We start from the raw sequence: 21,809 nt of genomic DNA on the forward strand, positions 1-21,809 counted from the left end.
TTACATCTTTGTAATTTGAGATTGTGTCTCAAAAAACAAAACAAAACAAAACAAAACAAAACAGCCTAAATCAACAACCAACCAACCAACCAACCAACCAACCAACTAACCAACCAACCAGCAAAGAATAACAATAAAGCACCTGATTGCATGTCTTTGGGTTTAGGAATATCCTTAACAGTAAATTTAGCTTTAGAGATGAGTTTTACATGCCGGATGTGTCTGTATAGTAGGGAATGGTGATCCATATTAGTATATTATTGGAACAATCAAATAGTTTAAGGAGGAAAGAGCTGCGGGACCCTCTACTTCATATCAAGACTCAGGAGTCTCAAGTTCTGTGTTGTATTCATGTACCCACTCATTGTGTTTCCTGATATCTCCTTGAGGACTGAGAATATTATCACCAAACTGATAGACTCAATTCACATGAAACCTATACTACAGATGGGAACATGGACATGTGAGCACTAACAGGGTTCTGGTGCTATACGATCAAGGGAGGTGCAATGGCTCAGATGGAAAAGTCACTTGACACCAAGGGTGATCACGAGTTCAATCCCTAGGACCTACATGGTATATAGATGGGGGAAACCAAGGATTGGGTGAGAACCAGCTAGGACACATCTACATCTTTGCATTGTTTGTTCTTAGTTTGCATTTATAATGATATGTTGTGGTTGCAATGGTTTTTGAAGCATTTCATACATGTTTAGTTAGGGTTTCTGGTGCTGTGATAAAATACTATGACCAAAAGTAACTTGGGGAGAAAAGGGTTTATTTTATTTTCACTTCCATACCACAGACCATCCCTGAGATAAATCAGTACAGGAACCCGAAGGCAGGAGCAGATGCAGAGGCCAGGGAGGGGTGGTACTTATTGGCTTTTTTCTCATGGTTTTTCAGCCTGCTTATTTTACAGAACCCAGGACTGCCAGTCTAGGAATGATACTGCCCACAGTGGGCTGGGTCCTTTATATCTCTTATCATCCAAGATAATGCATTGTAAGCTTTCCTACAAGCCAATATTGTGGGAACATTTTCTCAACTGAGGTTCCCTCTTCCAGAATGACTCTAACTTGTATCAAGTTGACATAATTCTAGCTAGAACAATATATGTCTACTTATTAGTATTGTTGTTCAGTACTTATTTTGAATGGAATTCTTGCAGACAAAGGAAAGAAGAAAGAAATAATGATAGATTAGCAAGGCAAAGGCTCAGTAAGTTAAAAACACTTGCTGTATATGTCTAACAATCTGTATTCAATTGTTGGAACCCACAAAAAGCTTAAGCATTTAGGAACATATATGTATAGACATATATGTGTAGCAACAACTAATGAAAAAAGAGGCCATGAATTTGAAAGAGAACAAGGAAGGATGTGAGTGTTTGAAGGGAGGAAGGGGGAGATATAATTGTATTATATCAGAAAACAAAAGAAACAATGTTTTAAAATTGGAAGGAGAAAACCGCACAAAGGTGTCCTCTGACCTCATATGAGTGACATGACATATGTGTGCACACATGTACCTCACACATGGACACACAATACAAAAAACTAAATTGAGGATGGAGCTGGAGATAAGGCTCAGTGTAGCCAATCTTTCTTCGGATTGCTAGTTAACAAATAACACCATAGAGACCTATTATTAATTATGAAAGCTTTGCCTTACCGTAGGCTTTTTGCCAACTAGCTCTTATAACTAGCTCTTATCATGCTTTTACTAATCTATGCTTTGCCAGGTGGCTTTTACCTCTCTTCCATTCTGTATGTCTGATTTGTTCCATGTCTTCCTGGTGTTTCTTATGCACAGAGATTCATCTCAGACTTTTCCGTTTGTCCAGAAGTCCCACCTATTCTCTCCTGCCTAGCTATTGGCTATTGAGCTCTAAAACCAATTACAGCGAAGCATCTTTACACAGTGTAAACAAATACGCTACAACAGCTTGGTTGTTCAGAACACTTGTTGCTCTTCTAGAGGACTTGTGTTCCATTCCCGGCATCCACATGGCAGCTCACAGACATCTGTAACTCGAGTCCCTGGGGATCTGACACTAGCCATATACATGGTTCACAAACATACATGCACAAAAATATCCGTACACATAAAATAAATGAAATTAGAAAAATGCTAAAGACAAAAGTAGTAAGGAAATATTCCCATGGCCAACATGTTTTTTTCCCCCTAGGAAAGACCAGAGTGTTTAAAAGTATAGCTTGCAGTAAACAAACATTAAACTTAAAGTTTAACAGAGACAGAGAATTTGTCTATAGTAGAAACTTAGACATTTCGTCTCACCATGCCCTTTTAGGGTGTTTTGCCAGACTGGGTGACACTACCCTTTCATTCCTGCAATGATGCCTTTCTTCCTCCAGGGGGCAGCATAGAGCTCATATGTCCCCAGGTCCAGGAGTTGCCTTCAGTTCCCGCATAGAAATTGCGTTCCTTTGTTCCTCTTCAAGGGAACGGTGGACTCTCCATCTTCTCTTGTATTCCCAACTTGGTGATTTGTTGGTCCCCTCTTTATCCCTCTTCCTGCTGAGGCAGTCTTCAACCAAAAGCCATACCAGAGCCATCAGGACTATGCATGCCACACCAATTCGAATGAGATTTTGGGCTGTGTGATCCCAGAAGGCAAAGTCTGGAGTCGGAAGACAGGGTCACTGCTGGCAGAGGCTACACCCACCCCATCCTCCCTCTTCTTTTTTGACATTCCTGCTTTGCCCTGTGCCTTTCCTCAGAATCTAGATGTTCACTTACCCTTCTGTAATTCTGATTCTTCTTCGGCTGAAAGGTTGTACTCCCAATAATCTGAGGATAAGGAAAAGAAGAAGGGATGAATGAACAATGGTGTTGGATCCTTCCTTTGAAACGTTTCTTTTTCTGTATAGGCCCCATGGCATCTCATGTCTTTGCAACGTTGGTTCCCACCTAGAATTCCAAGTTCTCAGGGCTTCATCTGGAAATAGAGCAGACTAGTAAAGAAATGGATGTACTTAAGTATGGATTCACAGAGTACTAATGTATGGTCACGCCAGACAGAAACTCTGGGGAAGCCTCATTTTCGTCATTCATTCAATTGTGAGACTCATTTGTCTCACATGAAGACAAATTCACACATGTTATTTTCTTCACCATCTGAAGTGAGCTGCACCTGTCCCCATCATCACTCCTATGATGCTCTGTTTTAAATGTCAATCTGCCACAATCTAGAACTGTCTGAAAAGAGAGTTGAGGTAAGGATTTATTTAGATCAGGTTGACCTGTGGGCATGTCTCTGTGGGATTGCTTTTTATTAATAATTGATGTGTGAAGTTCCACTCTCTTGTGGTACCAGTCCTTGGGCAGGGTTGTATGAATGACAAAGGATATAGAAGAACACTGGATGAAAGCTGAAACAGGTAGCATGGATGTATTTGTTTCATTCTGTGCTTTGTTGTGGATGTAATGCAACTAGCTGCCCGAGTTCTTGCCGTGACTTTCTCTCAGAGATGACCAAATAAATCTTTTCTTTTTCAGAGTTGCTTTTAACCAGAGTGTCTTATCACAGCAACAGAAATGAATTTTCCACCAGAGAGGAAGGTAATTAAAATAGAGACCTGTAGTTGTTCAAGGTGCAGGGAATAAGAGAGATTGTGGAATGCTCAGCCCTAAATGAGCTTTATCACATCCCTTCTTCCAAGGATTAGGGATTATTATGAAAGAGGGGTTGGGAAGACTGTAAGAGCCATAGGTGGTGGATGACTATAAGGAAATAGTGTCTTCTGACCATATAGAGCAGCTGCACATGTAAACTCATATTATGTTAGCATTCATACAGCCTGTGCAAGGTCAAGCTAGACCAAATCCCAACACGGAGAGGAGATAAGTGTGAAGTCTCACCCCTGGAGGGGGAGCCATTAGCATTTGATAGCTGCTAGATAAGGGAAGAGTAGGTTTCTTTAGGGGTTTTGTCCCCTGATAGACTGACCACACTCTTGTGGAAGGCTACACATGCAAGATATTGATAAGTTTTTTAAAAAATGAAGGCACAAAAGTTGGGTAGTGAGGGGGTGAATCTGGTAGTATGATCTATGGTAGTAGAGTTGAGTATGATCAAAACATCATATGAAATTCTCAAAGAATTAATACAAATTTAAAAACTGAGATGAAACTAGCCCACATAACTGTTTCTGACCCCAGTGCCTCACAGCAGTTCTGCATCATCTATATGTCTTCCACATGGCTATGCATCTCTCTCCCTCTGTACCTCCAAGTAGTTTCCCAGTGGCTTTTATCTCAGATGCTTCCCACTCTGGGAAACCATCTTTTATATTGTTGCCTTCTTCCCTGATCAATTTCATGCATTATCTTTTCCTTTATCACTGATTGCCTCTTTATGTGCTAGAGAACAAATTTATTTTTTTTTCTGGCTTGTCTCTTGGTTTGTTTCTTATTGCTACAATGTAAGTTTCACAAAGGTAAGGATGTTTGGCTGACTGACTCTGCAGCAGCTGCTAGTTGGGGGATGTACATTAAATGAGTAATGTACCTCATTTAAGTGTCATTTTGATCTTTCCATGGTGTGTGTGTGTGTGTGTGTGTGTGTGTGTGTGTGTGTGTGTGTGTGTGAGTGAGTAGGCCAGAGGTCAGCATTGGATACCTTTTTCAAATCCTCTCCATCTTAGTTTTTGAGACAGGGTCTTTAAATAAACCTTGAAATCACTGATTCAACTAAACTGGTTTGACACTGAGCCCCAGGGATTCCCCCCTCCATAGCATCACGATTACAGACATAGGGTACCATGCCTGGATTTTACATGGGTGCTGCAGATTCAGCTTGGGTTCTCAAACTAAGTACTTTACCAATAGCTAATTCTCCACCTCTTTTCTGATGAATTTGGAAGTGACTCACCAAGAGAAGTAGGGTCTGTGGGTGCAAGGCTGGTGTTCTCAACATCTCCTAGAAATGGAAAACAATTTTAAAAAGTGAGAATTTTATGTCTTCTCCTATATCCTTTATTCCTTCACCTTTCTCTGCCCCTCTCAGGTTCCCAATTGGCCAGCTGTATCTCTAAAATGCAAAGAACTCTTTGTTACCTTTTTAATCACTGTCAAGAGCATCCCCTAGGGCTGTGGTTAAGACACGGGTGAGAGTGTCCTTACCTGGGATGAGTAGTGTCACAGGTTTACTGGGAAAAGACCACACATGGTCATTGTAAGAGCCAAAACATCTGTATGTCCCTCTGTGGGCTCTGGTCATAGGGCCCATGGGGAACTCTGCTTTTATGTTCCCAAGTCTGTGCTGGACATGGTTGGATCTTCCCTCCTTGAGCAGAAAGAATTTGCTTGTCCCAGTCTCCAGATGACAGAAGAAGGTCACATTCTCTCCCAAGGTTACTTCAGGTCCTGGAAGAACCCAGAGGTTGGGCGTGTCATACAGACCTGTGGGGGAAGCAGCGATGGTACATACAGCGCATTATCATATGCCAATTCCTCAATCCCCTGCTTTCCTTTCCCTATGACCATGTATCACTTTTTGGAATCTGTGCTCGTTTTGTTTCCTAAACTTATAGTTGTCACAGATAGAGCCATTATCCTTTGGGACTAAGACCTAGTTTCTGCACCTCTTTCTACCCATGGCTTTGAGTTTTGTTCTCAGGACCAAAACCACTAGCACCACCAGAAGCCTGAAGGTGTTCTGACTCTATCCAGAACATTGCATTAGAAACCCAGGGATAGGATAGCCTTTTACACTTTAAAAATTGTTATTTTTTTGTGATTATAGTATAATTACACCATTTTCTCTCCCCCGTTCTCTCTCCAAAACCTCCTGTATACCCCTCCTTGCTCTCTTTCAAATTTGTGGTATTCTTTTTTTCATTAACTATTGTCACATACATATAGGTATACATAAATATATGTATGTATATGATTATACACGTTCCTAAATATGTGAGTACAACCTGTTTAGTTTGTATACAGTTGCTTGTTTGTTTGTTGGTATGTTTTCAGAGTTGACCATTGGGTATGTGCTCTTTGCTGGGTAAGACTGTCTCCTGCTGACAGCATTCCTTAGTTGCCTTTAGTTCTGTGTGTAGGGTTGAGGCCTTCTGGGCTATATACTGCCCTAAAGAAATCTTTTTTGGGGGGTAGGGGGAGAGAACTGGAGAAGTAACTCAGTCAAGCTGAACCTTAGATCTGGGTTTGAGTATCTACATAGAAATTCAGGCATGGTGGTGCATGCCTGTCATCCCACTGGCGGACAGGTAGAGACCAGCAGATTTGTTGGTCATCTGGTCTATAGTATGTACTTGGTCAGTCCCAGATCCCAACAAGAGACTTTCGAAAAAACTAAGGTAAACAACTCTTTGAAAATGATGTCTGAGATTGTCCTCTGGTGTACACACACACACACACACACACACACACACACACACACACACACTTCCCTGTGCACCCATGAACTTGCACACACTTGTTCAGAGCCATTAAGCATATGACACTGCTATAAACCATTAGTATGCTTTGCCTCAAGAACTTTTTCTTCTCAAAACCAGAACTTTTCAACTATTTGAAACAACCCCCTTTCTGGCTTCCCAAGATCTGGCAATCACCTTTCTACATTTTTTTTTGTCTCTATGAATTCAATCATTCCAGGCAACTTGGTTAAGTGCAATCAGACAGTATTTGTCCTCCTGTGACTGGCTTGTCTCCATTTATGTAATGTCCTTGGGGTTCAGCCATGTCATAGAGTGTTCCAGAACTTTTTTCCTTTGAAAGGTAGAGTAATATTCCACTGTATGAATATAACACATTTCATTCATCCATTTATTTACCAAGAGACACTAGTGTTATTGTTTCCTTTTAACTATTGGTTTATTTAGTTACTTATTTAATCTATTTTTTTCTCTGTGTGATTGTGTGTGCTATGTGTTGTGTATGCGCCTGTGTATATATAAATGTGTGTACCTGAAAGCTCATGTGTGGAGGCAGGAGGTGGGTGCTCTGCTCGATCCTTCACCTTATTGCCTTGAGACAGGCTCTCACTAAACCCACTGCTAGGCTGGTGGCGATCAAGCCCCAGCAATCAGGTGTTGTTCCCTGCCCAGTTCTGGTGTTGCAGACATACCTGACTTTTTACGTGAATTTGGCAATTGAATTCAGTTTCTCATACTTGAACAGCAAACTCTATTATTCATGAGCCGTCTAACTAGCCACCTTTTGGCTGTTGTGACTAATGCTCCCATGAATATGTATGTGGGAGCTATCAGTGTTTTAAAAGGTCTCTAGGTGTTTTTCAAGCTAGGTTAAATTTGAGAGCCATGTGCGTGGCTACATTTTCTGATGAAACTTCATTATGTGCCAACCTCTTCTTGCCCAGCTTTGTCTCTCCTGTTCATCAGTTCTTAGACATACCCCAGCACGCAGTGGTCTATTATAGACACATATATAAGATGTCTTTGATGACAGGAGAGAAAGCTGACCCCGAAGTTTAACTCTGCAGAAAGTTGCTATGATAAGACACATCGCCTGACTAAGCAGTGTCAGAATGAGGCATAAAGAGTTTTTAATGAGTGGAACTCTGAAACACAGCCTGCTACTACACAGAGAGGACCAAGAGGTGAGTGACCAGCCACTAGGCAGGACACCCCACTCTCTAGGCCCTCCATAATGGGGCAAAACCTGAGCCCCTCCCCCACCCACCTCAGTTTTTCTAGCCAGCCAGCAGGAGAGTTTCCTGCATGAAAGCTGCTACAATACTCCCATCCCATTTATTAGACCCTGCAAGCTACAAGTCCCAACCTTCCCCCAAACTTTCCTATCCCCCGCTCCCTGTAACCTCAGTGGAACTCTGAAACACAGCCTGGTATTGCACACAGAGGACCCAGCCATCTAGAAGGACATTCCACTCTCTAGGCCCTCCATACTGGGGCAAAACCTGGGCCCCCCCACCTGCCTCTGCTTTTCTAGTCAGCCAGCAGGAGAGTTCCTGCAGGTTGGCTGTTCCAAAACCTCCATCCCATCCATTGGACCCTGAAAGCTCCAAGTCTCACTCAGCTCCTAAACCTTCCAACACCGCCCCACCCCGCAACCTCAGAGGAATGCTGAAACACAAGCTGCAACTGCACAAAGAGGACCAAGAGAGAGGACCAAAAGACAAGCTCTGAAGCACAAGTTGTGACTACACAGAGTGAACCAAGAGAGCGAACCAGGAGAACAAACCAGGAGAGAGCAGATCAAGTGAGCAGGCAAGAGAGACCTCAGTGGCTCCCTGAGACACAGACAGTGACAGTACAGAGCAGACCAAGAACAGTTCCTAAGACACAGATAGCCACTGCAAGGATTGGACCAAGATGCAAAGATACTGTCAGCATCAATTGAAGAAAGGGATGGATAAGGTGCCAATGCAAGAATTCATCCAACAACCTAAAAAGCAACATGGTAACACCAGAACCTAGTGGTCATACAATAGGAAGACTTTATCCTAACCCAGAAGAAGTAGAAGAAAATGATTTTAAATGTAATTTTATGAAGATCATTGAGACCTTTAAAGACAGAGAAGAGGGTGCTTGAACCGGCCTTGGCCCATAACCATACTGATGAATATTTTGCATATCACCATAGAACCTTCCTCTGGCGATGGATGGAGATTGAGACAGAGACCCACATTGGAACACTGGACTTAACTTCCTAGGTCCAAACAAGAAGCAGAAGGAGAGAGAACGTGAGCAAAGAAGGCAAGACCAGAGGGAACCTTCACCCATTGATGGATGGAGATTGAGAGAGAGACCCACATTGGAGCACTGGACTGAGCCCCCAAGGTCTAAATGAGGAGCAGAAGGAAGGAGAACATGAACAAGAAAGGCAGGACCATGAGGAGTGCGTTCACCCACTGATACAAGGGGACTGATCTAATGAGAATTCACCAAGGCCAGTTGAACTAGGACTGAACGAGCATGTGATCCAACCAGATTCTCTGAGTGTGGCTGTCACGGGGTCTTTCTGAAAAGCCATTGACAATGACACTGGGACTTGTTTCCTCTGCATATACTGGATTTTTGGGATCCAGTCTGTTTGGATGCTCACCTTCCTGGACCTGGAGGGAGGGGGGAGGAACTTGAGTTTCCCACAGGGCAGGAAACCCTGACTGCTCTTAGGACTGGAGAGGGAGGAGGAGAGGGAGTAGGGGGAGTGGGAGGGTGTTGGGAGGAGGGGCGGAAATGGAAACTTCTATAAATTAATAAACTTTTATAAATTAAAAAAAAGAAATGGAGGAAAAGACAAAAATTGGAAGAAACTAATAAATCTCTCAAAAAACCCAAGAAAACAAAACAAAACCAAAAAAAAAAAAACCAATCAAACAGGTGAATCAAACTTTTCAAGACTTGAAGAATGAAGTAGAGACAATAAAGAAAACATAAAGCAAGGGAATCTGGATATGGAAAATCTGAGTAAATGAATGGGAACTACAGAGACAAGCATAAATAACAGAATACAAAAGATGGAAGAGAGACCCTCAGGTGTTGAAGATACTATAGAGGAAATAGATTCACTGGTAAAAGAAAACATTAAATTGAATAAATTCTTAACAAAAATATCCAGGAATTCTGGGACACCATGAAAAGACCTATCCTAAGAATAATAGGGGTGAAAGAAGGAGAAGAACTCCAGCTCTAAGGCAGAGAAAATATACTCAACAAAATCATAAAAGAAAACTTTCAGATCCATCCAGAAGGGTAAGTGTGTGCCCGCTGGCTGGCCAGACACCCCTGGAAGGGAGTACAGACACCCTCTAATCCCCTAAACTTTTTGGTCATTCAGTGGGGCTTCTCCCCAGCTACTGGCTTTCTCTATTTATCCCACCCCACCTTTTCCCCAAGCACCCCTTTCCATCTGCAGGGTTCTAGAATCCCCCAACTCAGCCCGCTTCAGGACTGAGGGTCTGGGGACACAGTGGTGAGTGCAAGGCTGTAGGAGTTTCTTTTTCCACTGAGCTGGCATCTACCAAGCCCGCCCTTTTGTCTGTGAAGTCCTTGGCCAGCAAGGGGCCCTAATCCAGTACCAGTAGATCCAACTGGAGGGACCCACCACCACAGCCTACTTTAGGGTGGAGAGGATCTGAAAGTCAACTCCAGTGCTGAGGGGACCTAAGAGAGGGCAGACCAAGAAAAACCCCCAAGTACACAGATAGCCAAAGATCAGCAAAGATCAGACCAAGCCGCCAAGACTCTCCTAACAACATTTGAAGGAAGAGACGGGCAGGCATCAATGCAAAAATTCCTTCAACAATCTGAAAAGCAACATGATAACACCAGAATCCAGGGAACATACAACAGGAAGGCATGAACACCCTAATCCAGAAGAAGTAGAAAAAGATGGACTTTAAATGTAACATTATGAAAATGTTAGAGACCATTAAACAGGATGTGAAAAACTCCTTTAAAAAATGAATGAGAAGACTAACAAAAAGATAGAAGAAATGGATAAATACCTTAAAGATACCCAAGAAAAAGCAATCAAACAGGTAACGGAAACAGTTAAAGACTTGAAAACTGAAGTGGAGGCAATGAAGAAAACATAAACTGAAAAATGACAGGATATGGAAAATCTGGGTAAATGAACAGAAACTACAGAGACAAGTATAACCAACAGAATACAAGAGATAGAAGAAAGAATCTCAAACACTGAAGATACTATAGAGAAAATAAATGTACTGATAAAAGAAAACAGCAAATACAACAAATTCTTAACACAAAACATCCAGGAAATTTGGGACATCGTGAAACGACCAAACCTAAGAATAACAGGGGTAGAAGAAGGAGAAGAATTACAGCTCAAAGGCCCAGAAAATATATTCAACAAAATTATAGAAGAAAATTTTCCCAATCTAAAGAAGGATACTCCTATGAAGGTACAAGAAGCATACAGAACACCAAATAGACTGGATCAAAAAAAAACCCTCACCATATAATAATCAAAACACAAAACACAGATTAAGAAAGAATACTAAGAGCTGCAAAGGAAAAAGGTCAAGTAACATATAAAGGGAAACCTATCAGAATTACACTTGACTTCTCTATGGAAACCATGAAAGCCAGAAGGTCTTGGATAGTTGTGCTGCAGAAACTAAGAGACCAAGGATGCAAGCCCAGAATACTTTACTGAGCCAAGCTTTCTTTCACCATCAATGAAAAAAACAAACATTCCTGGAAAAAAACAAATTTAAACAATACGTAGCCACAAACCCAGCCATACAGAAAGTACTAGAAGGAAAATCACAACCAAAGGAAGCCAACAATACCCACAATAATGCAGACATCTGACAACCCTCCATCAGCACAATTCAAAGAAGGTAAACACACAAACTCTACCACCAAAAATATAACCGGAGTTAACAACCACTGGTCATTAATATCACTTAATGTCAATGGACTCAATTCACCCATAAAAAGGCACAGGTTAAGAGAATGGATACAAAAACAGGGTCCAACATTCTACTGTTTACAAGAAACACACCTCAACCAGAAAGACAGACATTACCTCGGAGTAATGGGTTGGGAAAAGGTTTTTCAATTAAGTGGACCTAAGAAACAAGCAGGTGTGGCTATACTAATATCTAACAAAATTGATTTCAAACTAAAATCAATCAGAAGAGATGGACATGGATACTTTATACTCATGACAGGAAAAATTCATCAGGATGAAGTTTCAATCCTGAATGCCCCTAATATAAAAACACCCACATATGTAAAAGAAACATTACTAGAACTCAAAGCACACATCAAACCCCACACACTAATAGTATGAGACTTCAACACTCCTCTCTCACCGATGGACAGGTCAAAAAGACAGAAACCTAGCAGAGAAATATGAGAATTAATGGAGGTAATGAATCAAATGGATTTAACAGACATCTATAGAACATTCCACACAAATAGGAAAGAATATACCTTCTTCTCAGTATCTCATGGAACCTTCTCGAAAACTGATCACATATTCAGTAATAAAGCAAACTTCCACAGATACAAAAAAAATATCAGTAACCACCTGTGTCTTAACAGATCACCATGGAATAAAGTTAGAATTTAACAACAATTTTGCCCCCAGAAAGCCTACAAACTCATGGAAACTGAACAGTCAACTACTGAAACACTCCTGGGTCAGGGAAGAAATAAAGAAAGAAATTAAAGTCTTCCTTGAATTCAATGAAAATAAAGACACAACATACCCAAAACTATGGGACCCTATGAAAACAGTGCTAAGAGGAAAGTTCATAGCACTAAGTGCCCACATTAAAATAAACGGAGAAAGCACACATTAGAGACTTAACAGCACAGCTGAAAGCTCTAAAAAAAAGGAAGCAGACTTACCCAGGAGTAGAAGACTGGAAATTGGGGGGAGTGGGAGGGTGTTGGGAGGAGGGGCGGAAATGGAAACTTTTATAATTTAATAAACCTTTAATAAAAAAAAGACTGGAAATAATCAAAGTGAGGGCTGAAATCAATAAAATAGAAACAGAAAACAATCCAAAGAATCATTGAAACAAAGAGCTGGTTCTTTGAGAAAATCAACAAGATAGGCAAACCACTATCCAAATTAATCAAAAGCCAGAAAGAGAACATGCAAAATAACAACATCAGAAATGAAAAGAGGGACATAACAATAGACACAGAGGAAATTCAGAGAATCATTAGGTCTTACTACAAATGCCTATATGTCACAAAGTTGGAAAATGTAAAAGAAATGAACATTTTTTAAAGATAAGTACCATATACCAAAATTGAATCAAGACCATGTGAACAAATTAAACAGGCCTATAAGTCATGAGGAAATAGAAGCTGTCATAAAAAATATCCCAACCAAAAAAAAAAAAGGCCAGATGGTTTTAATGCAGAATTTTACCAGAACTTCCATGAACAGCTGATACCTGAACTCCTTAATGTGTTTCACATAATAGAAACAGAAGAGTCAAACCAAACTCTTTTTATAAAGCTACAGTTACCGGCAAACAGAAACCAAGAACACATCAAAAAATTATTCGTTATGATCAAGTAGGCTTCATCCCAGAGATGCAGGACTGGTTCAACATATGAAAATCTATCAATGTAATCCATCATATAAATAAACTGAAAGAAAACAACCATATGATTATTTCATTAGATGCTGAAAAAGCATTTGACAAAATTCAACACCTCTTTATGATAAAGGTTTTGGAGAGGTTAGGGATACAAGGATAATATTTAATATAATAAAAGCAATATACAGCAACCCAACAGGTAATATAAAACTAATTGGAGAGAAACCCAAAGCCATTCAACTAAAATCAGGAACAAGACAAGGTTGTCCACTCTCTCCATATCTCTTAAACATAGTGCTTAAAGTTCTAGCAATAGCAATAAGACAACATAAGGAGATCAAGGGGATTCAAATTGGAAAGGAAGAAGTCAAACTTTCATTATTTGCAGATGATATGATAGAGTACATAAGTGACCCCAAAAACTCTACCAAAGAACTGCTACATCTGATAAATATCTTCAGTGATGTGGCAGGATACAAGATCAATCCCCAAAATCAGCAGCCCTCATATACACAAAGGATAGAGAAGCAGAGAAGAAAATCAGAGAAACTTCACCTTTCACAATAGCCACAAATAGCATATAGTATCTTGGGGTTACACTAACCAAGGAAGTGGAAGATATATTTGACAAGAACTTTAAGGCTTTGAAGAAAGGAATTGAAGAGGACTCCAGAAAATGAAAGAATCTCCCATGCTCTTGGTTGCGTAGGATCAACATAGTAAAAATGGCAATTCAACCAAAGGCAATCAAAAAATCAAAACAATCCCCATCAAAATTCCAACAAAATTCTTCACAGACCTTGAGAGAACAATAATCAAGTTTATATTAAAAAACAAAAAACCCAAGATAGACAAAAAATTCTATACAATAAAGGAGCTTCTGGAGGCATTACCATCCCTGACTTCAAACTCTATTACAGAGCTACAATAATGAAAACTGCTTGGTACTGGCATAAAAACAGAGACGTCGATCAATCGAGTCGAATCAAAGACTTGGATATTAATCCACAAACTTATGGATACCTAATTTTCAACAGAGGAGCTAAAACTATACAATGGAAGAAAGAAAGCATCTTCAACAAATGGTGCTGGCATAACTGGATGTCAACCTGTAGAAGAATGAAAATAGATCCATATCTATCACCATGCACAAAACTCAAGTTCAAATGGATTAAAGACCTCAATATTAATCTGACCACATTGAACCTGATAAAAGAAAAAGTGGGAAGTAGTCTACAAGGCATGGGCACAGGAGACCACTTCCTAGGTAGAACCCTAGTAGTACAGACATTAAGAGCAACAATGAATAAATGGGACCTACTGAACCTGAGAAGCTTCTTTAAACAAAGGACACTACCATTAAGACAAAAAGGCATTCTACTGAATGGGAGAAGATGTTCACCAACCCCACATCAAAGGTCTGATCTCCAAAATATATAAAGAACTCAAGGAACTAGACTTTAAAATTCTAATTAACCCAATTAAAAAAATGGGGTACTGAACTGAACATAGAATTCTCAACAGAAGAAGTCAGAATGTTCAAAAGACACTTCAGGTCATATTCAACCTCCTTAGTGATCAAGGAAATGCAAATCAAAACAACTTTGAGATACTATCTTACACCTGTCAGAATTGCTAAAATTAAAAACACCAATGATAGCCTATGGTGATAGCCTATGATGTGGTGTAAGGGAAACACTCATCCATTGCTGGTGGGAATGCAACCTTGTGCAGCCACTTTGGAAATCAGTGTGGTGATTTCTCAGAAAGTTGGGAGTCAGCCTACATCAGGATTCAGCAATCCCAGTCTTGGTAATATACCGAAGAGATGCCCAATCATAGTATAAAAGCATTTGTTCAACTATCTTCGTAGCAGCATTATTTGTAATAGCCAGAACCTGGAAACAATGTAGATGCCCCTCAATGGAAAAATGGATAAAGAAAGTGTGGAATATATATACATTAGAGTACTACTCAGCAGTAAAAAACAATGACATCTTGAATTTTGCATACAAATGGATGGAAATAGAAAACACTATCCTGAGTGAGATAACCCAGACCCAAAAAGATGAATATGGTATGTACTCACTCATTAGTAGACTCTAGCCATTGGTGTGGGAGAATTGTCTGTATTCTGTCAATCATGTATTTTAATAAAACGCTGATTGGTCAGGCAGGAAGTATAGTCAGGTCAACCAGACAGGAAGTAGAGGCAGGGTGATGAGAACAGGAGAAGGCTAGGAAGGAGGAAACCCATTCCTCCATTCCTGCCCAGACCACAGAGAAGCAAGATGTAACCTGCCCGGCTGGAAAAGATACTGAGCCACATGGCTAACATAGATGAGAATAATGGGTTAATATAAGCTATAAGAGTTAACAAGAAGCCTGAGCTAATGGGCCAATCAGTTTATAAACTTAAGGAGTTCTGTGTGTGATTTTCTTTGAGGCTTGCTGGCTGTGGGGTACTGGGCAGGACAGAAACCCCAACAACAAGCCGGCCCTCATATTACAAGCCATAAACAAAGGACATTGAGCCTATAGTTCATAAGCCTAGAGAAGCCAAATAACAAGGTGAATTCTGAGAAAAACATTTGTAGATCCTCCTGGAAATTGGAAGCAAAGAAGATTGCCATGCAAAAGTTGGGAGCATGGGGGTGGATATAGGGGTTAGGGTGGGGATGGGGGAAGGTGAGAGAGGGAGAGAGAAGGGAGAAGGGAAAGATGGGGGAGAGCTTGGGGGAGTGGGAGGGTATAGATGGAGGAAGGGCAGGTATAGGTGCAGGGAAGAAGATATCTACATCAAGGGAGCCATTTTAGGGTTGGCAAGAGACTTGGCTCTAGAGTGAATCCCAGGTGTCCACAGGAATGTCCCCAGCTTGGTCCTTGGGCAGCAGAGGAGAGGGTGCCTGAACTGGCCTTGCGCCACTATCACATTGATGATTATGTCCAATATCACCATAGAATCTTTATCTGGCCACGGATGGAGATAAGAGACAGAATCCCTCATCAGAGCAATGGACTGAGCACCCAAGGTCCAGTTGAAGAGCAGAAGGAGGGAGAAGACGAGCAAGGAAGTTAGGACCGTGAGGGGTTGGTCCACCCACTGAGACAGTGTTCATGTTGTAATTGGAGCTCACCAAATCCAGCTGGACCGGGACTGAACGAGCCTGTGATCAAACCGGACTCTCTGAATGTGGCTGCCAATGGGGACGGACTGAGAAGCCATTGATAATAGCACTGGGACCTGTTTCTATTACATGTGCTGGCTTTTTGGGACCCTAGTCTATTTGGATGCCAACCTTCCTAGGCCTGGATGTAGCGGGAAGGACCTTGGACTTCCCACAGGGCAGGGTACCCTGCCCTCTATTAAGGAGGGAGGAGGAGGAAGGTTGGTGAGTGGAGGAGCAGCAATGGAATGGGAGGAGGGGAGAAAGTGTAAATTTTTGAATGGAAAAAAAAAGAAGCAACGGACTTCAGTGACAGAAAAAAAAGAAACCCTTACCAACCTAAAGAAGGATATCCCTATGAGGGTACAAGAAACTTACAGGACACCAAATAGACTGGAACCAAAAAAAAGTCTTTTCACCATATAAAAATAAAAATGCAAAACATATAGAATAAAGAAAGAATGTTAAAATGTGCAAAGGAAAACAGTCAATTACATATATAGGTAGACCTATCAGAATTACACCCGGCTTCTCAATGGAAACCATGAAAGCCAGAAGGTCCTGGACAGATGTGTTCCAGAAATTATGAGATCATGGATGCAAGCCCAGACTACTCTACCCAGCACAGCTTTCAATCACCATCTATGGGGAAAATAAGGTACTCCATAACAAAACCAGATTTAGACAATACTTACCCACAAATTCAGCCCTACAGAAAGTACTAGAAGGAAAAGTCCAACCCATGGACGCTAACTGAACCCACAAAATCATAGGCAACAGATAACCTCCCTCCTTAAAATCCCAAAGAAAGGAAACACACTAATACTATCACTGAAAAATAACAGGAATTAACAATCACTGGTCACTAATATCTCTTTATATCAATGGAATCAATTGATAAAAAGACACAGGCTAAGAGAATGGATATGAAAGCAGGATCCATCCTTCTGCTGTTCACAGGAAACACGTCTCAACCTCAAATACAGACAAGACCTCTGACACAGTAAAGGGTTGGGAAAAGATTTTCCAATCAAGTGGACTTAAGAAACAAGCAGATGTAGCTCTCCTAACATCTAACAAAATAGATTTCAAATTAAAATCAACCAAAAGGGATGGAAAAGGACACTTTATACTCATAACAGGAACAATCCATCAAGATGAAATCTCAATTCTGAACATCTAGACCCAAATATAAGATCACTCATATATTTAAAAGAAACATTACTAAAGCTGAAACCAACATCAAACCGCACATACTAATAGGAGGAGACTTCAACACCTTTCAAGCCAACTCTACCCAATGGACAGATCAACCAGATAGAAACTTAACAAAGAAATTAGAGAACTAACAGATGTCATGAATTAAATGGACTTAACACATCCACAGAACATTTCACACAATCACAAAAGAATACACATTCTTCTCAGCACCTCATTGAACCTTCTTTAAAATTGACCACATACTTGGAAACAAAGTAAACCTTCACAGATACCAAAAACTGGAGTAACCCCTTGTATCTTTTTGTATCACTGTGGTTTAAAATAGAATTCAACAGCAACACTAATTTCAGAGAAGCTTCTGTAAAGCAAAGGACTCAGTCAATAAGGCAAAAAGGCAGCCTATTGAATGGGAAAAGATCTTCACCAATCCCACATCAGACAGAGGACTGATCTTGAAAATATATAAAGAATTCAAGAAATTAGATATCAAAATTCTAAATAACTCAATTAAAACATGGGGGTACTGAACTAAACAGAGAATTCTCAACAGAAGAATCTCAAATGCCCAAAAGACATGTAAGGAAATGTTCAACATCCTTAGTCATCATGGAAATGCGGATCAAAACAACTCTGAGATATCATCTTAATCTTACACAAGTGAGAATGGTTAAGATCAAAAACACCAATCATAGCTTATTCTGGAGAGTATGTGGAGTAAGGGAAACACTCCTCTATTGCTGGTGGGAATGCAAACTTGCACAATCACTCTGGAAATCAGTATGGCGGTTTCTCAAAAGATTGGGAATCAGCGTACCTCAAGACCCAGCAATAACACTCGTGGGCATATACCCAAAAGATTCTCAATCATACTACAAGGACACTTGTTTAACTATGTTCATAGCAGCATTATTTGTAATATCTAGAACCTGGAAACAACCTAGATGCCACTCAACTGAAGAATGGATAAAGAAAATATGGCACATTTACACGTCAGAGTACTTCTCAGCAGTCCAAAACAATGACATCTTGAAATTTGCATGCAAATAGATGGAACTAGGAAAAACCATCATGTGTGAGGTAATCCAGACCCAGAAAGTTGGATACCATATGTACTCACTCATAAGTGGATAGTAGCTGTAAAGTAAAGGATATTGAGCTTAGAGAAGGTAAGTAACAAGCTGAACCCTAAGAGAAACATACATAGATTTCCCTGGGAAGGGGAAACAAGTAATATCACCTGACAAAATTGGAAGCATTGGGGTGAGGGGAGTAGAGAGGATGGTATAGAAAGATGAGAGGAGAAGGGGAGGGAGGAGGAGTACTTGAGGGAATGGGATAGTTGCGATGGAGGAAGGGCAGAGATGAGAGCAAGGAAAGAGGTATCTTGATTGAGGGAGCTATAATGGGGCTATCAAGAGACCTGGCACTAGAGAAATTACCAGGAATCCTTAAGGATGATCCCATCTAAGACCCTAAGCAATAGAGGAGTGGATGTCCGAACTGCCCTTGCCCTGTAGTCAGACTGATGAATATCTTATCACCATAGAACTTTTATCCAGCAACTGATGAATACAGAGGCAGAGATCTGCATTGGAACACTGTACTGAGCTCCCAACATTCAGTTGAAGAGTGGGAAGTGTGAGAATATGAGCAAAGAGGTCAAGATAATGATGGAGGCACCCACTGAAACAGTTTACATGAGGTAATGGGAGCTCATCAACTCTAGCCATACAGGGAAAGAAACAGCATAGGACTCAACTAGTCCCTCTGAATGTTGGGGCAGACTGAGGGGCTACTGGCAGTGTCACCAGAATTTATCCATACTGCATGTACTGGCTTTTTGGGAACCCATTTTCTTTGGATGTATGCCTTGCTCAACCTAGATATGGTAAGGAGGGCCTTGGACCTCCCCCAAACAATGTGCCTTACCCTCTCTGAGGAGTGGATGGGGGGTGTGGTGGCAGATAGGATGGGAGGGAGTGGGAACTGGGATTGGCATGTAAAATGAAAAAAATATAGTTTGTTTTTTTTAAAAAAAATAAAAGAAGTTTTAAAAAAAGAAGGGCAAGAAAAAATTGTTTTCAGTATCTATGAACACTGGCACTCTCAATGATTCATACCAAGCTGACTCTACATCTAATAACAAGACACTCACCGGTAACTATTAGATTCAGGCCTTTGCTGCTCTTTGATTGACGCTCCCCACTCTGATAACAGCAGGTGTATTTCCCTGCGGTATGTGAGGTCATTTGTGGAATGGTGAAATTAACTATAGTCATTGATCTACTTGGCTTAGGTCTTCCCAAGGCTAAGAAGTTTCCTTCAAAGTACAGTTGATAGTGGGTAGCAGTCTGAGGTCCCTTGCACCAGATGGTCACAGCATTTCCTTTTGTGACCCTGGTACTGGGTTCGGCCCAGATGATGGGTTTCTGGAGACTCTCTGAAAAGGAACCAGAGGCATTAGTCCCAGATGAGCCATTACCTATCTTCCCCATTTTCCCCAGCCACCAGTTGGTGGCCATCATAGTGAGGCAGAATGCTTGCCTGTCTCTGGATGCTCTCAGATATGAGACCAGTTTTGAGGCTCTCAAGGAAGCACTTACGTTTCTCTGTGTTGATCCTCTGGCTCAGACATAGCCCTAGAAAACAACAATAATGATATAATGTCTCCCCCACTCCTGTTCTGGTTCCATCCCCCTTTCCTGAAGGACTCACCCAGGCCGAGCATGGCAGTGAGTATCGACAGCATACCACTGGCAAGACCAATGCTGACCTGTGTGTGGACTGAGTCCAGTGGCTGAGGGAGATGCACAGGATGTGGTGGGTGAGTCCCAGCACCACTCATCATGGGACTTTTCACACATTTTTTTACACGGAAAGATTCACAGCTTTTCCCTCACCACCAACCTTGGGTTTCAGGCAGAGATGTGGTTCACACAACACGTTTAACCACATTTTTAATCTAAAAGGTTCCCTTGACCGTCATCTGCCCAGTCTGAAATACTTTTCTGGGTCAACCTATAAATTCATCTGGGGAGGGCATGGGGGAGATTTACAGAGCAAAAAGTCTGAATATTTCCTAAAATGGGGATTTTGTATTCCTGTGTGTAACATGCATGTGTTTGAATTTAATCATTGGTTTAATCAGAAAGCAACACTAATGCAATATTAAAATGTTTGCGATTTTATTCAAGGAAAACGCTATTATTATTTTTTATAATCGGGTGCATGTGTGCGGCATGCATATGTAAGTGTATGTGTGTTTGCATGTGTATAGACACATCTGTGTGCATGTGGAGGCCTGCGGTTGATGTCATGGATCAACTTTGATTTCTCTACTACTTTCTTCACTGAGTCAGGGGCTCTCAATCAAACTCAGAGCTCTCCAATATGATGAATTACCCTAGACAATGTGTTCTGGGGATCCCTTGTCTGCATTCCCAGGCTGGAATTACAAGTGGGCTTTGATGTCCATCTGATATTTTATGTGGGTGTTAGGGAGCTGGACTCAGGTCTTCATTCTAGCGTTGTAAGCATTTTAATCACTGAGCTTTCTCTCTAATCCTTACTAGGTTTCTCTGTGTGTGTGCACATATCCACTTATTTTTGTATACAACAACCCTCTAGAGCCAGACACTTGCAAAGTAGATTAGGTCAGCTGATATATAAGTCCTAGGTACCCACATGTCTTGCCTTCCCAGCACAGCAATCATAAACATGTGTTGTTACACTTGGATTTTATGTTTTAAAGATTTCATTTTTAATTTTGTGTGTTTGTGTGTGGGTATGTTCACATGAGTGTAGTGCTGCTAGAGGTCAGAAGATGGAATAGGATTCCCTAGAGCTGGGATTACAGGTGATTGTGAGCCTCCTCATATGGGTGATCTTAATTGCTTAGCCATCTTTCCAGCTTCTGCCTGGCTCTACTATCTATGCGGCTTTTGGGGACTGAAGTGAAATCTTCATACTTTTGAAACAAGCATTTTACTGGCTTGTTGTCAGATTTTTTGCTCTTTCTTTCTCGTCCATTATTGTTGAGGTTTGCTGGTTTACTATGCTGGACTCCATGGATTCCTTCCTGTCTTGTATATCTCTTCTTCTCATGAATTTTGTTATTTCCCATACCCTTGTGACTGAGAGCATCTTTCTTTCTCCTATGTTGTCGTTATCATCATCATCATCATCATCATCATCATCATCATCATCATCATCATCTATGCTTTTACAGTGCTTAAGCATGCACGGTCAGCTCATTTATGATGGTTCTACAGTTATTCCTAGCTGCTTGTATTATTGTCATTCCCAAGGTTCCACAGTCTTCCTTTATGCTGTTTATCCAGAGTTTTTTTTTTGGGGGG

At 40.9% G+C, this 21,809-nt stretch overlaps 1 protein-coding gene across 2 annotated transcripts; it reads right to left on the reverse strand.

The window, feature by feature from the left end:
* Positions 1-761: 761 nt before the first annotated feature.
* Positions 762-20,279, reverse strand: LOC125395529 (natural cytotoxicity triggering receptor 1-like). Of its 2 annotated transcripts, none has more exons than XM_085692638.2 (7): positions 20,167-20,279; positions 20,055-20,090; positions 19,607-19,891; positions 5,149-5,391; positions 4,898-4,945; positions 2,764-2,814; positions 762-2,644 (listed from the first exon to the last, which is right to left on the reverse strand). In XM_085692638.2, the coding sequence occupies exons 1-7, from the start codon at positions 20,198-20,200 to the stop codon at positions 2,394-2,396; spliced, it is 948 nt and encodes a 315-aa protein (XP_085548764.2). In that variant the 5' UTR covers positions 20,201-20,279; the 3' UTR covers positions 762-2,393. The 2 variants fall into 2 exon arrangements, with proteins under 2 accessions (XP_085548764.2, XP_048282912.3); XM_048426955.3 differs by having other exon boundaries at positions 5,149-5,427.
* Positions 20,280-21,809: the final 1,530 nt, after the last annotated feature.

The sequence above is a fragment of the Myodes glareolus genome, chromosome 1 (genome assembly GCF_982192425.1).
Source record: "Myodes glareolus chromosome 1, mMyoGla1.1, whole genome shotgun sequence".
Taxonomy (NCBI): domain Eukaryota; kingdom Metazoa; phylum Chordata; class Mammalia; order Rodentia; family Cricetidae; genus Myodes; species Myodes glareolus.